Source organism: Gallus gallus, chromosome 2 (assembly GCF_016699485.2).
Source record: "Gallus gallus isolate bGalGal1 chromosome 2, bGalGal1.mat.broiler.GRCg7b, whole genome shotgun sequence".
Lineage (NCBI taxonomy): Eukaryota > Metazoa > Chordata > Aves > Galliformes > Phasianidae > Gallus > Gallus gallus.
In genome coordinates, this window is record NC_052533.1 from 56,139,140 (window position 1) to 56,164,201 (window position 25,062).

At 36.6% G+C, this 25,062-nt stretch overlaps 1 protein-coding gene across 1 annotated transcript in view; it reads right to left on the reverse strand.

Annotated features, from left to right (window-relative positions):
• Positions 1-25,062, reverse strand: part of CTDP1 (CTD phosphatase subunit 1) — a 100,935-nt gene that overhangs the window by 33,673 nt on the left and 42,200 nt on the right. The window contains exon 11 of the mRNA XM_418905.8: positions 22,209-22,371. Coding sequence (XP_418905.6) covers positions 22,209-22,371 — 163 coding nt within the window. The remainder of the gene's footprint in view (positions 1-22,208; positions 22,372-25,062) is intronic.

Genomic DNA, 25,062 nt, shown 5'->3' on the forward strand with positions numbered 1-25,062 from the left:
ATGTTTCACAAACTGAAATTGTATATTTATTTAAAATACTCTGTACAAATGATTTTACCAGACCAGCGGTCCAGCTATTGCTATGTCTTTTTTTTATTCCACTCTTCACAAGGATGACATTTCTTGCAAGTCAAGAATGTCACTTAATCTGTAGGACTAGTAAGCAATACAAACTTTTGTGTCCTATTTCAGTGAAAAGCATTTAAAAACGCATGTGTGAGCTAGATAAATATAGCCAATTTTGAAAATGACTGCACATGAAAATAATCTATAAGGGATGATCCTTAGGAGCCACTTAAATTAGAATGGCTTCCGAACTACAGACTTCTGCTTAAGTGTTTAACTAAACAGCCAACTGTGCTGAAAAATACCAAGACAATCATTTTCATCTTTCAGTATTCTCAAGCAATCAAAACTATACTGCTTTTCTTTACAGGAAGAGATTTAAACCCATCATTCAAAGAGATTAATAGGTTAAAAAAAAACTCCAAAACACCAATATTTAAGCAACGCTTACCTAGACATAGATATTTACTAGCTCAATCTGCACTGCATCTATTTTAGCGTTCTTTCATTTAGCTGAATAACGGAGTCTCAGTGTTTCTGGTCAAGCTAGTATGTCTACAATTCAAACATGACCAGCAGTGATTTCTTTTAGAATATCTCAAACTGTACGTGTATAATTACTTGAGATATGATAGAAGTGTTAAAAAGAAGTTATAAAATGTACATGACATCTTTTATTATTATTTTTTTAATATCCTGAGTTATATTGCTATCATCCTGCAACTCCAGTGTACTCATAACTGTTCCTAAGAATCAAACCAATTCACTGCTCAGGGCTGGTTTGGCTTAACATATTTTGGGATTGATGTCTCCCTAACATTTAACTGATTTGAATGAAGAAGATTTTTTTGTGATAAAATGGAAAGAATTAGCAGTTTGGACTTGCACATTACTTCTGAACTACAGGACACAAACTGCACAATGTAGTAAGTATACTTATGTGGTTTATCAATTTTCAAGAAAATATGCGTAACAGACAGAAAAGAAACAGACAGAAAAGATGGTGCTGTTTAATTCTGCCTTCATTTATTTCTAAAGCATCTGAAACCACATTTGCATCACAAAGCTAGCTCTGAAACACACACATCTTCAAAATGCCACCGATCATCCTAGTTTTGCCAGAACAAGCACTTAAATTTTTTTCACAGCACAGTGGCAATACTGCCAAAAGACACTCTTCCACTGGAGAAACAGTGAATTACGTGGAACAGTGTGGCATGCTTTGTGGAATATGAGAATTCTCCTTACAGGACAGATGGCTTGTTTTCATAAGCTCCCATCATTCTTAATTGGATCCCATTATCTTTGCAACCCTCCCTCTACTTCCAAGATTCCATTCTGCTTTATCCCACCCTATGTTCTTTTAGCAGGACAGCAGAGTTTTAATATATATTTCACAAGAAATGCAATAGAAATCAGGAGCCTATCAGGAACTTTCACACAGCAGTAGAAGTGAGAAGCAGAAGAAATGAGATGGGGAAAAGTGACATTAAAAAACTGCAAATTAAAAAAAGTACGTCTGAGCCTATGAGATTAACAGTAAATGATAGTAGTGGGCTGTAAATCAAACCAGACAGAACAACAGTTCCATCTTCTAGGTGTTGTGAGATGAAATTCTTAGTCTTCGAGCACAAAGCTCTGCAAACAAAACTTCTAAAACTCTACTAATATGTAAAACTTGATTGAGATCAGGTGTTAGTTAAATAACTTTCTCTTTCAGAATAAATTGTCTACGATGACTCCCTACTTTAACACTGAGATGTCTTCTACTAGAATTCAGTATTAATCTAATTTTTATATACACTAAAAAGGACATCAATGGGTTGCATTTTACACTTGATAATAGAGGCCGAGATCAACAAATCTATCTTCCAATGTATCTATAATCTTTAATTTCTAGTGAAGACAGTAGCAAAAAAGAAGCAGTATCAACACTGAAGGGTAAAGAAAATGTAATGGAAGTGTAAAGACAGGATTCTACTTTAATTCCAAAGGCAAAGAAAGCTCTTATAAAAAACAGAATAAAATGAGAAGCTGGCTGCATTTATTTTTATGGTTATAGGCAAACACTTCTATTCTCACTGCAAAAAATCTGAAGCAGAATCCTTAGGGTTTTTATGATAAGCTTTCAGAGCAACCAATTAGTTATGAAATAAGGAAACTAAAGTGAGGCAGAACTATTTTATCTCTGCTCTCAATATAGTAATATTCTAGGAAGATCCAAACCCAGTAGGATGGGTAGTTTCAAAAATCCACGTGACACATCAGTGCTAACAGAAAAACTGGTTTTGTAGGCTATGTAACTGTGGAAGCTGCGAATAGCAGGACAGCAATCACAAGCTTTGAGTATTCTATCACTTCCTTGCAATACTGCATCTCAATAAACACTCAGGAAACACTCAAAAATAAAGGAAAGCAAAACCTGAGAAGACAACAGATGTGCCTGGATGACTCACTCACTACTCCGTAAAATTTTTTTTAACAATCCAAGCAGAATTCTACGATCAGGTTAGAGATCAGATAAGCAGCAGTAGTAGTAAAAGAATGTAAGTTTGTGCAGTAAAAAAAATACTTTCTACCACAGTTTAACTGGTTATGGAGTTAAGGCAGTTGTTTCAGAACAAATCTGCAAGCTGATTCACAGCAAGAAACATATCAGTTGCCAAAGACAATCACATTCTAAGTGTAAATATCAAAATCCCAGCGGAAAATGGGGGGGGGGGGGGAAGGGAAGGGAAGGGAAGGGAAGGGAAGGGAAGGGAAGGGAAGGGAAGGGAAGGGAAGGGAAGGGAAGGGAAGGGAAGGGAAGGGAAGGGAAGGGAAGGGAAGGGAAGGGAAGGGAAGGTTCATCAGAAAATAGGAAAGAAAGTTGAAGAAAAAGAAGTTACAATATCTGTAGACAAGCAAAAGGACTAGATGCAGAGGAAAATAATTACAAGAAATGACTGACTGCCTTCATTACCATTTCTGCAGCATAATATCTGTACCTTCTGAAAAAGGAACTAGAGAAGTTCTGCAATATTAGAGATAAAATGTATAAAGTTCTCTAGCCCTGTACAAATTTATAAATACATGAATATATATTATAATTCATACATATAACATCTACTTATATCGTATAGCTGCATATACAGAGATAATAAAAATATGACAGTCTGTATATAAATACCTCCAGAAAATATTTGCATATGTTTACGTAGCGCATAACTTGATTCTTATGTCTTTTGCAAGGAGCTGGGGGGAAGGTGGAATTTAACTACTTAGAGCTTGGATGAATTAATAGCACAAGTAAAAAAATAAACTGGTAAACATAAAAAACAGAAAAAAGATTTCTAACTTTATCATAATTCATTGAGCACTGGATTAAACAATGTATCATTTGAAATAATCACTTTATCAAGGAGGGGATTAGGAGAGGGAAGAAAAAGCATAGTGATGACAGGCTTTGGGTGCTAAAACTGTGATTAGTCTTCCAGATAGAAAACCTAGAAAGCGAGCACCTACCAGAAATTGCCTACCAGAAAAAACACTTGCATAAAGTACTGAAAGAAAAAAGAATGGAAAAATTTATACACCTCAATTCTTGAAAATATGCATCTAAGGAAGTACATGAGAAGCTGAAAAAATACTAGCTCAAAAAATAGTGAACAGCTATATATATAAAAAAAATCTGTTGATAGCCTGGCTTTCTACACAAAATTATTTAAAAATAGAACTATTTTAATTATATTGTTTTCTTGATATAAATTATACTTAATTATTCCTACTCTTGGTTCTTATAATAACATGTAAAACAAGTAGTTTTATTTCTTTCAATAATTTATTAGGTCACCTTTGTAAGCTGAGATTCAGACCTTCTGCTTGTCTGCAAAACAACATAAAACACTCCCAAAGCCAACTTCTTCACTAGCAAATGAGAATAAAACATTTTACTGTGCCTTTCTAATACAATAGCATTAACAAAGTAATCAAGAACCCACTCATTACTGCTTTGTTCTTCAGCAGCAGCAGTACTTGAAAAGTAAGCATCTTCCTCAAAATGTGTTACGTAAAATATATCTTATTTTTTCTAAATATCCTGTGGCACATTTGGACAGGAGTTGGACTCAGCAATCCTTATGGGTCGCTTCCAACTTGAGATACTGCATGATTCTGTGATATTTCTGTGAGGGAAGTGTTGTCTTTTTTCTCTATCCACAGTCAGCTCTTCTGGTTTAGGAAGCAAACAAATTTCTGACTTGCATTAAAAGTCAGACCTTTACACCAGAACAGAAGTATATCTGTAATGAGTGCTTCTTGCTCACTGTGATTTGAAATTCTGCTTATCCAATGTTACTGAACTGCAAGCACAAAAATTAGCAGCCTCTAGTAAAGTCTACCAGTTACAGGATGAAAAAAGCAATTATGTGAGGAAAAAGCCTTGGCTCTTCACTGAGAACAGCTGCTATAATCAAATTTGAGTCCCTGGAAAGGAATCACTCCTCACTTAAAACACTGAAGGAACACTTCCTTCTTATTAGTGAGCAGCCTTTCAGTTCCATAAGATTGTTCTACACTGTACAGCTTACTTCTGCAACATCACATTCATTTTTCATCCATTATCACCTTATCCTGACATTAAACAAAATACAAATGTAGTAAGACATGGTCAAATAAGATCCCTCCCTTCTCTGCAAGCTTACTTGGGAGGTCACATAAAATTTCCTAGAAGGGATAGAGACCTCATGAGTAGGCTACTTTTACATACTCTACAACATTTGTATGATTTAGCAGCAAGACATTAAAAACAAAAAAGATTAACATCAGGAATTTTATTCCAAATATGGTAGCTAATGTTAGTTATCATTGTTTTTTCTTCTGTTTATAAAAACTTTGTATTTTGTACTTTTTGTCTCACTGAATGGAATAGCTTCTTACATATATTCTTATCAACACTTGTTTGTCATTTATGAACAATTACTTGAGAATCAGGACATTACCATCCATGTCTTCAAGAACGTCTAGTAAGTCTTTTAAGACACTGTTAGAGATGATAATATGACATGATGCATGTGTCTAATTACACTTTCCTACAATACAATGAAAGTGTGTATTAGGAGATCTGGACTTACGTTTTGAAAGAAAATATTTTATTCTGTAAAAACATCACTAGAAGGACAAACTTGCTGGACACAGATTATTTCACTCCTCAGTACATGAGATTTAAGGGAGAACATACACTGCATGTCAGTCTCAATTCTTCTGGGTAGTCATAGAAAATATATGAAACACAACAGCAAGTTCTTCTTTCTTTGGCATTACAGCGTTTTCTCCTTTCAAATTCCTGACTTGATATCTAGAATCATGTACTACACGCTCCTTTGTCTCTTTGTGTAGGGATTTTCCCCTCTGTCACAATTAACATGGGCTCATTCAGAAGATGGTGAATCAGTAAAATAAACACAACAAAGAAGCAGTCTTGCTTACTAATATCGTATATGATTTGATGTTTCTACTTGAATCTTCCCCACATCGTCAAAATTTTAGTGTTAACCTGTTTTTGATAAAGCATGCTGGAATGCTTTGTGTTTGAATATCACACCTGGCAGCACTATTATAAACAAAAAGGGCAGCTCCGAAAGTAACCTATTTTATTATGTTGGCCTATAACAACAGAGTCAGATGTTGGTGGTACAGCAGTAGAGGTTGAATCTTCTCACCAATATTCCACAACATTTTGTTGCTGTGTTGCCCCCTCCCTGGAGACTTCCATGGTGAGGCCAGATCAGGCCCTGAGCAACCTGATCAAGTTGTGGATGTCCCTGCTCATTTCAGAAGAGTTGGACTGGGTGACCTTTTAAGGTCCCTTCCAGCTGTAAGGACTCTGTAAGGACTCTCCAACTGAAAAGACACATACGATTCTATGACAAATGGTATCAGAGGCATAGTCTGACAAAATAGCACATGGCATGGAATTGTATATGAAGCAAAGTTGTGCCACTGAATTCGTCCATGCAGAAAAAATGCACCCACTGACATTCACTAATGCTTGTTGAACATTTGTAGAGACCAGTGAATGTTGCCACAGTGAGGCAGTGGGTGGTGCGTTTCAGCAGTGGTGACAGTGACGTAAAGGACAAACCACTTTCTGGACAGCCATGCATATCTTTATGAGTACAGTCTTGTTCACTGCTGGTGAAAGTGGTGGTGACTGCTGAAAAAAGTTGCTGAGAATTTGCTTTATCAAATAATGTTATTGTGCTCAATCAGTTGTAATTTATACACCTTCACTTCAGAGACACTTGTCAGGCAGTCCAGATGGTCTTAAATTCATGTTCCTCTTTCTTTCAGGTTAATATGCTTTTTATTTAATGCTTACCAGCTGTCATCTATTGTATAACACAGAAGTACCAAATAATATTCTTCCATTCAAATTTCTAATATTTGTCTTGTAATACTATAGACACTTTAAAAAACAGACCAGGGGCCTGCACAGTAGAAGAATCACATGATCAGAAAAGTTTTGTTTTGTTTTAAACATAAATGATTTATCTGAAAAAACTCAGATGAAAAAAATGAGTTTTCTTTGACTGTCACTCAGAATTCTCATTATTAATAAAATCAGTATTGTTAAGACACCCCAGCAACAGTGTACAAGTGACATTTAAATGCTATCAAGTGCAAGCATCAGGAAGCTTTTGAACAACACAGCCTGACAGATGGAACAAAAATAAGTGGCAAGAGACACTAATTAGATCTCCAAGAACAATTTCCTTCTGTAGACATAGTATTCTCACAGAAATTAAATTAACTGGGCAACAATGCAAACTATCTATAGAACCCATATAAGCATACTGCTCTCTGTTCAACTGTAATATACTTAAGTCTTTTACTTTCAAAGACTCTCTAAATCTTTCCCCTGCTCCCCAAAGAAAAGGCTTTTTCTTCTCTTAGTACAATTAATAATAAAGGATGCAAACTCTCTGTACACCTGGTTGTGCTAGGAGAAAGACCACAAGTCCATGCTCCAGTGTCCAGTTGTCATACATATAGTTACTTCTTACAGAATTTCATTTATACAAAATTAAGTTGCTATTCTGCTAAGTTTGCAGATTTTTTTTTCCCTAATTGCATTGAAAGTGATTACGCTGACAATTTAAAACAATCTGAAGATTCTTCAAACTATCAGAGAACCTCAGAATATCACCCTTCCTCTCATATTATATTACAAATACGATAAAACTCCTATTCAAACAACATTGACAAGGCTGCTTCTAGTATTCTCTTAACACCCCTAAGCTCCAGATATGCTTTGAGAACAGACAGAATAGGCTGTTTTAAGGGAGACAGTACGGGCACAGAGCAAGCAGAAAACAAAGTGATCAGAATTTCCTTTGTAAACATATATACTGAACCCTCTTGCAGCACATGGAACAGATCCCATTGCAACTGAACAGAGCTGAATGGCTGGGTAGCAGCTCTACTGAAAAGTCCATGGGTGAAAGCAAACTAAACTAGGGTCAGCAGCGTACCTTGGCAGCAAGGAAGGATAACAACCACCTCTGTTTTTAGGCCTACGACTTACATACAAAAGAGTAAAAATGCGACCATACTTCAAAATGCAGCCTTCTCTTTTACATGTCCACACTTTTCTCTCCATTCCCTCCCCGTGTAAGTGTGTAGGCCTATTTAAGTTGTGGGCAGAAATTTCTGAATAGTTATGTAGAAAAAGGAGGAGTGTTGCTGTCTTAGACCACATTTCTTCTGGCTTTAGTGGTAAAACTCACAACGAATATAATTGGTTCATGTTCTTAAAAGTCTAGAACTCTTTCCCAGAATGAATTTTCTGGTATTCTAGCATTCTTTATGCCCAGTTCCCACTACTTCTTTCCTAACGTTACCTTATGATTCAATAGAAATCACCATCAGATCTCTTTTTTCAGTCCAAATGTTTTTCTTTCCTTAAAACACTATTTGTACCACCCTTCTAATTCCTTTCCTCCAAATGTTTTCAGCAAGAAAAAGGAGGAACAGTTTCTCACGTGATTCTCTGAACTCTGACTACACTGGAATCAGCGCAAGAGAAGAAGAAGGAGCTAAATAGGAGAAAATAGTTTAGCTTTTGCTTTAGCACACAGGGTTTACAGAAAATAAAAGCATTTCAAAGTAATGACCAGAACTTGTCCAAGTATTTATACCACAAATGCAATTTTCAGTGTTTGATGTCATGTTTGAGCTGTTTTTTTCAAACTCTGAGATAGAAGGCAAGAGACTACTGCATTAGCTTCCCAACTTACAAAAGGGAAACATGAAGTCCTCAGACATTTTACTGATGACTCTCCAAGCGCACTTCAGAAGTTTAATAGGAGTTAGTTCAGAGTAGTAGTTTGCTCAAAGGCTTAGGGACACAAAATTTCCTAAAACACTATTCCAGTAAAAGTTCCCTTGCTAATTCTCACAATGACAATACCAAACTAACTTGGACCACACCTTTACTTGATCTATTCAGAATAAACACCTATTCTCAGTTTAAGATTTTTTTTTTTTTTTTACAATCATAATTCCCATTTTACATTATTCTGTAAAGCAAAGTTCTTCTCCCCTTTATCTTATTTTTTAAATATCACCAAAGATCATTCTAGAACTATTTGAAAGGATTTTTTCTTTTCTGAGACTCTGTATTTTTCTTTAAAAACACTAGTTTGATTCTTCATTGGCTCTAAGCCTTATTTAGGCTCTAAGCCTAATCGTATTTGCTTTTTCATAAAGAGCCAAATAAAAACACAGAAGTTACTGGATGAAAACTGGACACAAGAAGGGAGGAGGTCTTTTGTTTCCTTCACCCCACGATTTTTCTCTATAACATTACTAAGTATGAAGCTGAACCTACACATTTAACAACTATGGATAAAGTTTAAATTTAGGTACAGACTTCCTGGTCTTGCAAGGTGACCTCCAGAAGCAAGCATAACAGCCACCTCCAGCATCCTGCAGCTAGACTGGAATATCTGATTATCTGGTAAACAGGTAATCTCAGTGATATTACCAGCTTATTTATTTACCTTTGAGTACCTTTTTAAGGTGGGTTATTGCCTAGCTACACCATTTCCCTGTCCCACTTCACTTTATGTCTACAGAGGCATCCATGCCAGAACAGTATATGAGACTAGAAATAGAATTTAGATAAGCACCTCTATTAAAAGTACAGCCACAACTTGAATAGTGGAAACCTGCACATCAACAACTTGGAAAACTATGTTTAGGAGTGTTATCATACACTCATGACCAATTTAATTTAACTGATGGATCAAACCACCTGCTTTTACTGTATCTTACTGGTATTATCAGTAGATTGCATTAAACGTAGTTCAATTTGTGCCATTGAGTAATCTTCCACTTTCTCCATAATTGTGAATCTTAAAACAAAAATCCTGCAGTGGAACAAAAGCCTGAGCTGTAAGCTCTAAAGAACCACGCTTTAGTAACCTTCCTGACTTAAACCTTAGGCAAAACCTTAAGGGAAAGAGCTGGTGAGTAAACCCACAAGCAATACAGTCTTTGGCAAAAACGCCATATTTTCTTTATGTAGAATGAAGCATTATCTAAATATGAAGAGATCAGAAAACCTATAGAAGTATCTGTTGATGCCAGAAGTGTAGGGAATGGAGTAAAGGGAAAATTCTAATGCAAATGCACCTTCAATGACTTGTAACAACACAAATTATCTTTCAGATGTGCAAAATGAACGAAGTCTAACACCAACATACTCTTATCCCAGGCAACAGAAAGAACTGGTAAAAACCAGGACTGTCTACAACTGTTAAAAGTAGCAGAGGTGGATACTTCAGGGATCTCAGCCTGCTGCAAACAAATAGCACCCACCTCGTAAACCTTTATAGTAACTGGGGAAAAAGTCCTATCACATCTGTACATAATCTGCCAATATGCAGTAAAAAAGCTTCATTTTACAATTCTGCAAGTCTCTTCCATCACTCTACCTATTAGCTAAGGCATAGTTCTGCCAGAAGTCATAATACTTTTCTTATTCCTAAGTATTTACCGAGACGCATGCAAAACTAGCCTAGTGATCATGACTTTTATTAATAAAAATGGTCTAACTTATTAACAAAAGAACACCTGCAAAAGGATTTTAAATACAATTTAAAAAATGACACAAAGTTAGAAATCTTACCATATTATTAAAACAACACCTTGCAATTTGAGGGCACAGTACCTAAACTAAGTTATTTTTTCTGATGCATTTCACTGCCAAAGGGGGCAGCCAACAGCAAGATGCTAATGAAGTGCTGAGGGCAGCACTGTAACATTATCAATGAATCATGCCTGCCAAAAAAAAGACTTGGGGGTACTGGTGGATGATAAGCTAGACATGAGCCAGCAATGTGCCCTCGCAGCCCAGGAAGCCAACTGTATCATGGGATGCATCAAGAGAAGTGTGGCCAGCTGGCTGAGGGAGGTGATCCTGCACCTCTACTCTGTGCTGGTAAGGCCTCATCTGGTGTACCGCATCCAGATGCGGAGTCCTCAGTGCAGGAGAGACATGGACCTGCTGGAGGGCATCCAGCAGAGAGCTACAAAAATGATCCAAGGGATGGAACACCTCCCCTGCAAGGACAGGTTGAAAGATCTGGGGCTGTTCACCCTGGAGAAGAAAAGGCTCCATGATGACCTTATTGTGGTCTGTCAGTATCTAAAGGGGGTCTATAAGAAAGGACAGACTCTTTAGCAAGGTCTTTGGTATTAGGACAATGGGAAATGATTCCCAAATAAAAGAGGGGAGATTTACACTGCACATAAGGAAGAAGCGTTTTTTACAATAAGGATGGTGAGGCACTGGAACAGGTTGCCTAGGGACATGTTAGGTGCCACATCCCTGGAGACATTCAAAGTCAGGCTGCATCAGGTTCTGAGCAACCTGATCTAGCTGTAGATGTCCCTGTTCATGGCAGGGGAGTTGGACAAGATCACCTTTAAAAGTCCCTTCCAACTCTAAGGATTCTATGATTGTATACTGCTTCTGAGCTCCAATCTTGCTTTTATTATGCTATAAAAAAAGAATGGCCATCTGTGAATAAATGTAAAGAAGTGTTAAAAAAAAGTGTAAAATATATTCTGTCTACTATCTTGCTTCTATCATTTGTTTGCTCAATGCAAGTTTTCTCTGGATATAGGCTTCATTTTGTAACAACTTCCTGATCCTCAAAATATATTCAAGTCCCTTCTTGAAAGCACTTATTATTGTGAAATTCCACCAAGAAACATGAAACAAAGAAGAAAAAAAATCCATAGGCAATGATCATATCTCTCTTACAGAGTTTATATCCACAAGCATTCTGTAGAGGACAGTGCCCAAAAGTAAAAAACAATGGGTTTCCTAGATAACAAAGACTAGGACTAAGTGCAGTCTCTCCAGTGGATATCATGTTACTTGACACAGAGGTCAATAATTTTAGCCAAAGTTTAGCATAAGCATTAACAGACATCAGCTGGCAGTAACGAATATTTGGGGAAACTATTTCTGAACTGGCTTTACTGGAAACTTAGAGAAGATGGCAAAGCCAAGTCAGTTTTGAAATGGTTTTTGCTGAACTAGGCAACGTGACTGCAGAGTCTGTGTGATCAAAGCGTGAGGCTTTTAAACAAAGAAGTGAAAAAACACAAGTACTGTACGAGTGCCCTGCATAGAGGGACAACTCATTCCATGGGTAATTTCGGAGATTAATTAAAAAATAAATAAAAATAAGTTAGTTAAAAAAAACCAATACAAAATAATATAAAGCACAACAAAAGATAACCCCAAGTACTAAGAAGTAGTTAGTTTCACAAGACGCCAGCTCAATATGAAGCTGATGAATATCGGGTGGGTTTTGAGATTATAGCTGTGTTGCAGTATGCCAGCTGTATCCAGCCCTCAATACCTCTGCGATGAAGCAAGTTTGATGTTGGAGCACTAAAATATCCAAGACAGGCAGCTGTCTGTGCCCATCACAGAAAGCAGTATCATCATACTTGCTATGAGGAGCAACAGATAATATTGCCTACAGCTCAAGCCCTGGCAGAGAAAAATTGTGTAAGCTCACATACAAAAAAGAACAGAACAACAGAGATCAACAATTACATTCTCTCAAAATCAAAATTTAATACTGCTATAGTAGACAGTGTTAGCAGCATGGCTATTCTGCTAATTATTCATTTTGTGAGTGCATCACAGCAGGGATTTTTTTTACTGCATCAGTTGAGGGGCTCCAGTTCTGCAGCTTTTCATAATTATGTTACAGTTGTACTCAGAGTAAAAATATTCCTTGTAATGCTGACCCAGTAGCAAAATACTTGCAGCTGCTAGACTATCACAGACAGAGCTGAGTGGCTGTACTCACTGCTCTCTCAACATGGTAGCAGACAAGAGTTAAGACTCCACCAAAGCAAAAGAAAGCTATTTTGCCTCAAAGATGTACTAGAAATGAACAACTTAAATTATGCATATTTTGAATTTAAAAGTAGGTCATCTTATGACAATCGATTAAGAACTGTGGACTAAACACCAATGGTACAAACTGTTGCTCAATGCTGCATCTAGAAATAATCTGGTCTTTATGTCACCAAAGCAGACTTGCATTTTTATAACCCTAGAATTCCAAACTGGTTACAACTCTAGATAATTACAGCAGACTAGCATTGTGCATGTTTCTAAAGATTTTTCAAAGCACTTAGCATATATTATGCTATACTGCATTTTTTTTTCCTTTATGTTGAAATACAAATATTAGAGTATCTTGATAGAACAAAAATAGTTAGGAAGGAGTAGTTCAGGATTAGACCAAGACTTGTGCAGGCAAGTTTAAATATCATTCACAGAGAACAGCAGCTAGAATTCAAGTGTAAAAACATGCTAAGATGTGTGATGAGGCTGTCAGGCTGTATATACAGAAAGCACAGAATTATGTTAGGGAGCAGCTTGAAAATTGTTTTAGATGGCTCAGACAACTCATTTTTAACTATGTCAAATTAGTGTTGACAGCCTAGATGCATTTGATTTAGAACATGGAGGTAGATGCATATGTCAAAGTGAGGTTATTGAGCTGCATTTAGAAACATTTTGCCCCATTTTCAGTGAACAAGCAGAGCTGAAAATGGCTTATGGCTTCTCTTCATTAAGGCTAAACACAGAAAGTTGCAGATATCTAACATACTATTAGCAAAAATCAAACACAATGTATAGGAATGCTTTCTTCCCTATACAGTATTCAAACTTCACTTTTTCCATTTTTTAACACCCTGTAAATACATTCTACAGGTGGAGAATTTATAGATCTAGTTTCTAGTTAACACAAATTAACATTAGAATAAAGCATTTACTAAACAGGCATATCTTAGAAGTCAGCAAGAGAAGTTATATATATTTGCAAAAACACAAAGAGGTTGGATTTGATCACATTTGCTAGATAATTTTTAGCAGAAGTGAACCACTTTTCTCACTACATCATGAGAAAATCCTCTAAAATCTCAACATGCAGAAATAATCTTGAGAACAGTTGTAAAAGAAAGGAACCTGAACAAACTGTTGATTAGATCAGAAAAGTATGAAGAAGATAGATGAAACACCTTTATTGATAAATAATTACCTCAACTACTGTGTTCAGTTTTGGGCCCCTCATTACAAGAAGGACATGGAGGACCTGGAATGTGTCCAGAGAAGGGCAACAAAGCTGGTGAGAAGTCTGGAACACAAGTCCTATGAGGAGTGGCTGAGGGAGCTGGGATTGTTCAGTCTGGAGAAGAGGAGGCCCAGTCAGGGGAGACCTTATTGCACTCTACAACTTCCTGAAGGGAGGTTGTGATGAGGATGGGGTCAGTCTCTTCTTCCAGGCAACAAACAGGACCCAAGGAAATGGCACAAGTTGTGCCAGGGGAGATTTAGATTAGATATAAAGGAAAACTTTTTTCACTCAAAGAGTGGTCAGGCACTGGAATGGCCTGCCCAGGGAGGTGGTGGAGTCACTGTCCCTGGCAGTGTTCAAGAGGCATCTGGATGAGGTGCCACAAGGTATGGTTTAGTAGCTTAGTGGGTAGTAATGGTGATAGGAGGACGGTTGGGCTAGATGATCTTGCAGGTCCTTTCCAGCCTTGTGACTCTATGATTCTATAAATCCAATTAATCATTGACTGATTGTCAATGAAATAAATGGGGAAATCCAGGCAAAACCCTTACTATCTATGTTTTATCTCATTCCTGGAAGAAGGCTAACTCTGAAGTAGGCATAGATGCTTTAGTTGCTGTCAATTTAGTGCAGCTCATAAATACTTGTTGCTGTAGCACAACTATTTTTAATTATCTAAGTTACCTCATATCTGAGTATAACAGATGTGAATCAGCCTCAGTCATAATTTATCTATATTTTCTCCTAACAATGGCCCAATCAGCCAAGAATCTGAGTAATCCTATTCATTTCACACAAGATTGTGTGTAACAGTCAACTTCTTCATAAGTACCATCTAGCTTTTCTCCACATATAGGTAGTTACGATTTTTAGCTACAAAACAAATGTCATAAATAGTCTGTCATCTGAATGTGATAAAAGGTTCAAAGGTTTGTTTTTCCCCCCCCTCATGGTAAATAAAAAAAATCAGAATGAAAATAAAATGTGTAAATACGCCAGAAACAATGAAACTGAGCTTAAATAATGTTTTTCAAGGCAACCTGAGTAGAGAAGCAGATGAGGTAAAAAAAACCTGGTTATCTACTTGAGACAATATCAAAGTAGGTAATAACTGATATCCAAAATAGGAAGGAGGATTAAGTAAAACATAACATCAAGAGACAAAAAAAATCCCAACCCTTTACTAGAAGCTGCCACGTTTAGGGCAGATTTGGGCCATTATGTTCTCTTAATAAACATAAAAACAAATCAGACAGCTAGTTTAATGCAATTAGTGGGAAAACAAAGGCTCCGCAGACAAATGCTTCACATGCTAATAATCAATTTAAATTTCACTAGCTTTTTCTACACTGCATTTTCAGTGTTATTTTAATTACCTGACAGTCAGTCAGTCTCAATGCTTTTGGTCCGGATGATGTACCTACTACTTGACCCTGACCAATACTGATTTTTTTAAAATAAATATAACATCTTTTGCAATTAAAGAAAAAAAATCATGATCTTATTGGAACTGCTTGCACTTTCAGTAGAAAATAAGTTACTTAAAGCAAAACAAAAAGTAGAAACAAACAACTGACATTCAGCTTCCTTTAAATGTTTGACTTTCTTTTCCAGTGCAGTAAACTCTTTCAATTCCACACTTACAATTCTTACTGCTGAGCTGTTAAAAGTACTATCAGACAACTTTAATCAGTTTTTGCTACTAATCAGGTAAGACATGGCTGAATAAATTGCTTAAATGTTATTTAACTTTAATATTAGAGACAAGTAAATGTCAAAATCTTATGCAGGGGAAAGCAGTAATACCTTCTGTATTTTCCTACAGCTTTAGGTTATGTTCATTACAGTACAAATTAACGTTTCTTGGTGCATCTGTCAGCCACCTCTCAACAGCAAGTGCTCTGTGAACACATATAGTAGCAGCACACAGATTCCTAGCACCACAGCCTTACTATTTCTCTATAGAAAACCACAGAGTGATGAAAAGTAAGTTACGAGTTAAGTCTTATGGGTCTAAGCCAGTTGTAATTAAAGTGCTTCACAATGAAAATGAAAAGTTGATTGATAGAGATTCTCCATCTTCCATGCTACTTTCCATGAGAAGCTGATCAGAGCACCACAGCTGGGATAGATGAGAGTGAAAGACACAAACGAAGGGTGATAAAAGGGCAGCGAACAAAGAAAAACAAAGCACTAGGAAATAGCTAGGTCTACAAAGGTTATGTACCAACATTATCTTACTATCTTACCTCTGTTTATTGCTAAAAATACTTTCGGAAATTGCTTCCTTATTGGCTGCTACTGCCTTGTAAATTTTTGATAAAGAATAGCGTATTTATCTTTGATATTTTTCCATATATATTTTTTTCACCTATAGTTTTTTATAGTTTAACTTTTTTCTTCTCTGAAGTGCAAGTAGTCCACATCTTTTAAAGCATACCTTAACTAAAGGACCAAGGTGCTGTATGATAATCACTGACAACAGCAAGTATACACAATCATATGCTTTTAACTCCAAAAAATGCTATAGTATGTACGAAGAGATTGCTATCCAAATTTATTATCTGTATGATTTACAATGCTACATTTTAAAATATCATGACATTTTGTATGAGAAAAATAACTGTAGAAATTCAAGGGAGTGTTAATGTACAGTGCAGTGTCCAAATGAGCCCTAGGCAGCTTCTATTTTGCACTAGTGAACATCCATTGTATCACATCAGTATTTTTAAACTAACCAAGAGGCTACTACCTACATAGATAATAACATTCACTGAACAGAGAAAGAAAAACACTGCCTCTTAAAACACTGCATAGCACAGTCACTCAGAATACAAAATTGATATATTCTGGAATACAACTATACCTACAACAACACTTAGAAGAAAGTAGAGCAGATTCTACCAACTCTTACCCTTTCAAATGCACCTCAAATCAAGAGAATCATACTGAGGCAAAAAAAATTTAGTAAATCCCACTCAGGAAAAAGCCACTGTCTACTTAGATTGACTGATTCACAGAACATACCTTTGTAATGTGGTCACTTTGCAGCTGCTAAATATATATCCAGACAGATGGGAGGAATCAGTAGAGCTCTAAGTGAGAGATGAGAAAGCTGGAGGTCTGACTAGTATCACATTCATTTCCTCTCTTCCCTTCTCCCAAGTCCCAAAGAGGATTTTATACCAGCAAAATATTTTACCTTACAAGGCAGATGGTGACACTTGACAAGACACAAATGCTGCTTTCAAATACTGACAAAAAAGGGTAATAAATATAAAAGCATAAGGATCATGCAACTAGTAGATTACACATACACAGAAGTTGTAGGACATTAGTAATTCCAGGCCGTCTTGGATGAAAAGTCCCTGCAAAATGCAATTAGAAATATTTCTACCATGGGGCTTTCCTTACTGAACTTCCCACCAGTGACACCTAACCTGGTGTCTATTGGATAATTGGATATCTACCTAAGATGTTCCTCTTCTGACCTGCAAGTGTTGACAGTGACAGATTAAACATCCACAGCTGGCTGTTTTTTACTGTCATCTCCAGTCTACCATACATTTGTCATCAGCCTGTAGATCAACAGGCAAGAGCACTGTAGTGACTTACACAGAGCGACTGTAAGTGACAGTGTACTGTACAGCGACTGTAAGTCAGCAACTTTGACCTATCCTAGAAGAAAGATTACAGCTCCACAGAACCACACCAAATAGATACAAGGAACAGTTCCGTACCTCCATGGCAGGACAGATACGTCTTTATTCTTTGGCAGAGAAGAGGTCTGCCAAATCACTTTAACTGAATCATAGGACACAAGAAGTAGTCTCAGCTTGCACCAGAGAAGGTTTAGATCTCACGCTAGCAAATTTCTTCTTTGAGTGGGCAGTTGAGCATTGAAACAGTCATCTGCAACATTTACTTTTCAATAATCAATGAAAAGAATAGTGGATATCTTCATTGGAATTATTTTAAAGGAATGATTTTAAAGGAAAAAAGCAACACACAGGAAGAGGTATTACAGACGAGATATTTCTAGCTATTTACTATAGATTGCATTTAATCATTTGTAAGCCTCTTTAAACGTAGCCTTGAATTCTCGCCCTTTAGTGAAACTGCACTGTATCACAAAGATTAGAGCATACCAAGTACAGACCAATATAAATAGAATTTGTACAAAGCAACTGTTTGCAAGTTATATATCACATAGCTACTTCTTTAGAAATAAAATTTTCTCTGGACTTATGAGGTCTGCTCTGAAAGTAATGCCTCCTATTTTATTATGTTGCTCCATGACATCAGAGGTGGATGTTGGTGGGATGGCAGTAGAGGTTGAACCTCCTCACTGATATTCAATTACATTTTGTTGCCGTGATGGCAGCAGAGGGGCACTGACAAAATGGCCTCTGACATGGAAGTGCATACGAAGCAAAGGTGAGAGCCTGAATTCCTCCATGTGGGAAAAAAAACCTGCAGTCACTGATATTCTTCAACACTTGCTGAACATTTATGGAGACCAAACAGTGGATGGGAGCACAGTGAAGCAGTAGTTGGTGTACTTCAGCAGTGCTGACAGCAGGTCACCTGCACTGGCGCAGATTTTTATGAGTGCAGCACGCAGGCTCTTGTTCATTGCTGGCAGCAATGCATAGTTAATGGTGATTACTATGTTGGAAAATAGTGTTTTGTATGTGAGAATTGGCTCCATCTAATAGTGTTATTCCACTCTTTGTATCTGTTGTATTTTCCATGGAAATACATAGGAGACATTGCTTTTTGAACAACCTATGTATAAATAAACTAAATTGTTCCACAGCAAAGAAGCAACAGCAATGAGTGACAAAGCATCTGTGCATAGTTAGCACAGAAAAGAAAGAGGGAAAAAATTCTTCCAATAGATGTATCAGCATTAGCACTCTATTTCTCAAGCATGGATTCTCTCAGTATGCACTATGATTGGGCAATATCTCTTTGCACAGCCATCCTAGCACATTTTAACTCTCTTGTTCTTGCACTTCTCTAATGCTCAAGCAGTCCCCCATGCCAGTGGCAAAAGAAGCTACTGCTGGATATGGTCTTCAAGATCTCTGACACCAACAAAAGTGCAAAAGACTAAGTGATTTTAAACTGCTGCCCAACAGCTGGGATGCTACTCATTCCCTTTGGCTTATTTGGTATCCAGAGTACAATTTGCACGAAAACACTAACAAAAAAACACGTAAAACCAAATTTTTGTGATAGACGTCTGCCTATGGAAATTCTTCCTTCTACAATACTGTTTAAATAGGTTAAGGACAGAAAGTGATTTAATTTAGAAATAATTATAATTAAACTCTATTTACTAGCATCCATCATGATACACCTAAACAAATTTTTCATGTGTAACTACATGCAAATTCTGTGTTGCTTGGACCTGTTTGGCTTTTTCAGAGATATTTTCGAAGTAAAAAGTAAGATTTTTGTAAGAAATTAAACTCAAAGCAGTTATGTTAAATGGCTTTTACATCCACAGCAACAGCATAAACCCTTGCATTCCCTACCTCATTTTATTGAAAATAAATCCCAGTGCCTACATTTAAAAGACTCCTTTCAACCTAGTAAAAATCTTTATCTGATTTTGCCAGGGAATTCAGGAGAAAAAACTGAGGATGCAGTTACAAATACAGAGCTAGCACTGAAGTTCTGCCCTCATGGCTCATTCCCAGTTTTTCCTACCCACAGCCTGTTGCTGGCGTTAGTGCTCATGTTGCTGCAATTACAAGTTATCTCAGGAAGCTGATAATGACAAAGATTAACCTCGAAAGTAATCTCTTCAGACCGGACCAGCTCCCTGAACTGGCTTACAGTATGGTCCTGTAATCAACAGTGGCTCAGGGGCAGGAACACATTAATTGAGATTTGGCCTACACTATGGCAAAGCCACAATGGAAGGATCTGTTTGCATCCTTCCTAGACCACATATTATGCTAAACCTACCATTCCTTAGCTCCAGCACTTGCTGTTTTAAAGCAAGCTATCGATGCTGTAACAGAAACATGTACTCCACCGCTCCACCATGGTGGTTTGGCAGAGCAGCTAATGGCACAGCCATTATATCACCACAACAGCCGAAAGTGCTACTAAAGCATTTTTACAGCAGGAAGCAGAAATATCACACTTCAGTGACATCACTGGAGAAAACAAAACAAAACAAAAAAACAAACCTTATTTTTTAGTAAATTTTGATAAAGAACTTGATGTCAACAAAGCCATCTGTGGAAAATAAGTCAGTTACTGCATTATCACAGTGAACTGAACACTAACAGGAAATTCCTATTAAGCTTATTTTCACTTCAGTTGATGATGTTCTTGATGACAGAATCTCTTGGTTTGTTTCATTACATTTTTGGATTTTATAGACTATATGGCCACACATACACCTCTTCTTCACAAGGGGTACTCCCATGACACCATGAAAATCCATTTTATTACTTGAATTACATTTCTTCTTTGTGATTACATTATCTTTATCAGGATGAAGGTAATGGTCTCAAGGCTACATTAGTCTCCCTTGACCTCTCTGGTCAACTTCCAGGAGACAACCTGCTGACACTACCATGTCCAGTTTAACCTCCTCATGATCTGTGCTCTCTTTCCAAATCAGTGCTGATCTTTGATTCCTGATCAAACCACATTGGGGAGCCAACACACCAGGAACACATCCTCCCAAGATGTACACTCCCACCAAAACCCAGTGAAAAGTTTCTTCTGATTCAGCTGCCTGAGGATCAGAAAAACCGTAAGAGTTTCAATAAAGACAGAGTGAGAACATAAACTGGTGGAAGCGAAATCTTTTGGCAGCATCTGTAATCTCAAATCACATTTTTGAACCAAAGTTCAGTCAAATAAGAAAACAATCCATTGGAAATGAGGCCTCATTTTTTTCTGCAGTTCATCCAGTCTAGTTTTCCAAATACGCAGTTCAAGTAAAAACATAATTCAGAGAAATAAATCATCATAATTTAAGATGTTTATATGTACGGAATACTTAGAAAAAGCACTAATTTATTCAGCAATTCCTTTCTGTAGCAACAGAAGCATAATCAATCATAAACCATTGCCAGAATATTCTACCAAGATCCCTGAGTAGTACCTTTAAAAACAAAATAAATACTTTTGAACTAATTATGAAAAACACACACACTTCCTTTTGGATCAATGAATATATTGCATACAGCAGCAGTTCACAAGGGCCTTCAAAAAGCCAACCACACTATTGAAAGACTACCCATGAACAACAAATTGCTATGAGTACCACTGAAAATACAAAAGAAAACAACAGATAGGTTTAGAGACCAGGTACCATGACAGAACAATATACCATTTCCTGTGAAAGCCTTAGGTCTAATGGGGAACATACTTTGGTACAAAAACCATGAGAAATGAGAAGTTAGCAACTTCGAGAGTCACTAGATAAAATTGAAAGCTTGCACTGGTGTGAAATTCAGAGCAGATCACAGTGCTAGAAAGTCACTGGACATGAGCTTGAACTTCAGCTTGAAGTTCCTCCAGAATCTAAGAACAGAACATCTCAAAATTATCATATGCAGTACACAAACTTTTTCCATGACAAAATGTGCAGTTTCCTTCTCATGCGTTTATTTTCTGAAAGTAACACTCAAAGCCAATTATGGCTGGAATCTCATAAACAACTTACTGCCAGAAGCTGGTAAGTTACATGCTCTTGCCTCCACACCTTGTGACTGATCTGGGCTCACAGAGGAATATTCAAGATTGGATTTACTACAAGACTATGCATAGTGTAATGAATTTATGAAAGTGTATTATGCAACAATACCCTTTTTCCGCTACTCTATATCATTTGGTATTACACAAGAAGGTGGTTCATTTGAAGTAAGTGCACACAAACATAACAGTAAAATAAGCAGCTAGGAGAGGTCTGCAATGAATTGCAAACAATGTATTTTGACTTGAAAGAAGTAGTTATATCTTCAGAACTACAAAAACTTTTTAACAGTGTTAAAGTTACACATCTTTGGATGAATGTGGCCCCATTCTCCCCCTTGGTGCTTTGATACCCTCTACAGCCTGTACACTTTATAGCCCCAGACCTGTCTTCTCCCATCCAGCCCTAATTTGGTCCAAATTATTTGAAGATGTATTTTAAAGTGACACCTAACAAAGCTTAACACACAGCAAATATGACATTTCTTGTGACAAAGCTGTACTAAAACAAAGATGTGTTTTCATGGCCTGATAACATGCATGAGAACTCAACCCCTGAACTGGATTTTGCCTTGCAGAACATAATTTCCATTTTAAACTAAACTGTACTTCTCAGTCTGTTACAGCTTTTATTTCAGGTTACTGTAGAGGCATACAAGTTCAGTTCACATGCATGCATAATTTAACAGAAACTAAGGAGTTATGCATAACTAATAATCATTACATTAGAAACCTGTCATAATTAGTTAAGCTCACCTCTTTATCCATACTCTCTAAATCCTCTTTACATAGGGTGTACAGGGGCATTGTCTCAGACATACTTGGCTGGCGTTTTCGCTTAGATGGACCAGGTTGCTCTTCATTTTCAGTCACTGGTAGGTCTTCTTCAAAGATCTGCTGCTGGTGTGGTTGAACAACTCTGAAAAATTTCAGGGGTCTCACATAAGAAAGACTTACTTGATTTATAACTTGTCTAGAAATAAAATCCTATATACAGGTTATGACTGAATATGTATGACTTCATATAAAAGGCTTTGATGTTCATCAACTTAACAGAATGAAAGAGCAAGTCTTTCAATAACACTACTTTTATTTTCAGTCCTATAGCGTAAGGTCTTATTTTGATACAATATTTACTCTCATCTTCCCATTGTTCTTGTAAACGTCAAACCTTTCGTGAAATTAAGAGTTTCATTAACTGGAGATGTGTTGCCCTCAAAAATACTTCAAGGTTGGTACTCAAAAGTTTGTCCTTCATTTGACTCATATATCATTTATGAAACAACACTTAGATTCTACTCTTACATTTCTCCTGATCCTACATTGTATTTGTATTCTTTAGTCTTAAATTATACTTTTCTAGTTCTCAGCCTCTCAGACAAGAGGACTGCAGGTAGAAAGCTCATTTCTGTGGCCTCAATCTTCAAATACTTCCCAGATGGTAAACCTGTTTAAGATGCAAAACAGACCATACTTTGTTTGGGTTTGTGTATTTAGATATATCAGTACTTTCAACTTGAATAGTATTATCTCCTTAGTTACTGTATTTAACTGTACATACAGGTACAAAAAGGAATGACAAAATATTAATCAGAATAGATGAAACAATAACTTCATTGGAATTGCTATATAATGCTAAAAAAAATGCTTGACAATAATTAGAACAGCAGCAGACATCCATCTTTCTGAGGTAACTTTTCTCCTCCATTACTGCGCAGTTAATTAAGACCCGTAGAAGCTATAACTGCTATGCAGAACTTTTACCTACAAATACTGAGTTTATCATCACACTAACATCCTGAAACACATCACAGCAGCTCAGCACACACCAGGGTCATACTTAAAGATCTCACAGTCAGAAAGAGCTCCTGCGTCACAAATTTGTTACTCTAGCTAAAAGATCATTTGCGGACAACAATTAGCACAGTTTAAAAGCAGCTGTATATCTGGAATCTCAAGCTGTTTTGAGCTGTAGCCACCAGGTGAGACACCAGTATCAAGCTGTGTGTGACAGTGATATCAATTCAGAAAGGATATAGCGCAGTGCCCGCTGACAAGTTTCAGTGCAGAATGTCTGCTCCTCATCAAGCTTGCATTTTCATGCTCTAAAGCTGATTCTTGAACAACAGCTCTACGCAAAAAAAAAAAAAATAAAAAAATCCACTCCACAACCAAATATGCCTTAAAATTATGCAAATTCAGCCACATGAGGTTCTAGAAAAACATTTCTCCTATAATGAATTTAACAGCTTCATGAGAATGCCATATAAATATGAAGATTTCTTTCTACATCAGTATTTCATGAAGCCTGAAGTTGTTGATAGAGCTCCTTTTGAGGACTTGTATTTCCTAAATAGTATGCCTCCTTCCCATCAATGGCCATGGACAGATACAGGACATGAATTCATATTTTAAATAATGGGGGAGGACAACATGATAACTCAAGTTAATTGCTTTTTTGCCATGAATTGCATTGTGTGCTACAGAAGATGCACAACAACTCAGCACTACTCAGCACCACAACAAAACTGATTCCTTGCATTTTGTCTCTTGGATACTCTAGAATTTCCTATGAAGAAAAAAAACTGACTTAGATGCTGTGTTAATGAATGAACCAAGCCTTTTTTTTTCTGTTAAGAATTTTTTAAATACAATTTAACAGTTCTATCTCTCCCCCAGCAAAAACTTTCCATTTAAGACTATACACTTTCTTTGGTATTAAATTCTTCCGCCTGGGCAATCATTTTTATTTGTAAAAGGAAAAAAAAAAATACAGCATACCACTGTATTTTCCAAAAAGATCTTGAACAATATGCTTCCTGTATCTACTTAATAGTTACGCTAACCAAGAGAAAAGTAGTGATTCTATTTACATTCCCTGTAAAGCAGTGAATGGAAAAATGAAAGATACAAGCCTCTTACCCAACTGTATCTTGACTATGTCAAGAATTATATACTTGGATTATATGTAGCAGGCAGGCAGCCAAGCAGATTTTTTTGGACTAGAAAAAAAAAATCTAATCTATTTAAGAACACAATCATACCAATGACAGAACTCCTTTTGCAGTATCTGCATCGTTGTATTCTTGTTTATATACCTTGAATGCTTTGGAGAACATCACCCTTGCCTCAAATGTTGGTAAAAGCAGGTACTATTCGGCATCTTTATTGAATGAAATCTGTATTAACAGTTTAATTCAGGAAATACTGCATTCCAAGATCTATAAAGTTGTTTATCCAAAGCAATAACATACAGCAATAATACAAGTCTCGGGTTAGTCTTGGAAGACTCCACTATTGGTTAAACCAATCAAGAATACAAGGTGAGATCATGCTCGATCACATTATACACACACGGATTAGCTGTAAGTAACTATTAGCAGCTTCTAAATGCTTGTCAGATTTTTCCATTATTTTTTAACAGCTACCAGGTAAGAAATACTACATAATGTACTTCAAAAAGCAATACAAAACAAAGAATTATTTGAGGTTTGTGACAAGCATTTTTATTTTATCAAAGACATTTATCAAGATTTACCGTTTCATTTGTTATGTACACTGTAATTTAAGAGCATACAAATACAGGAATTTACAGTTCTTACCAGATTAG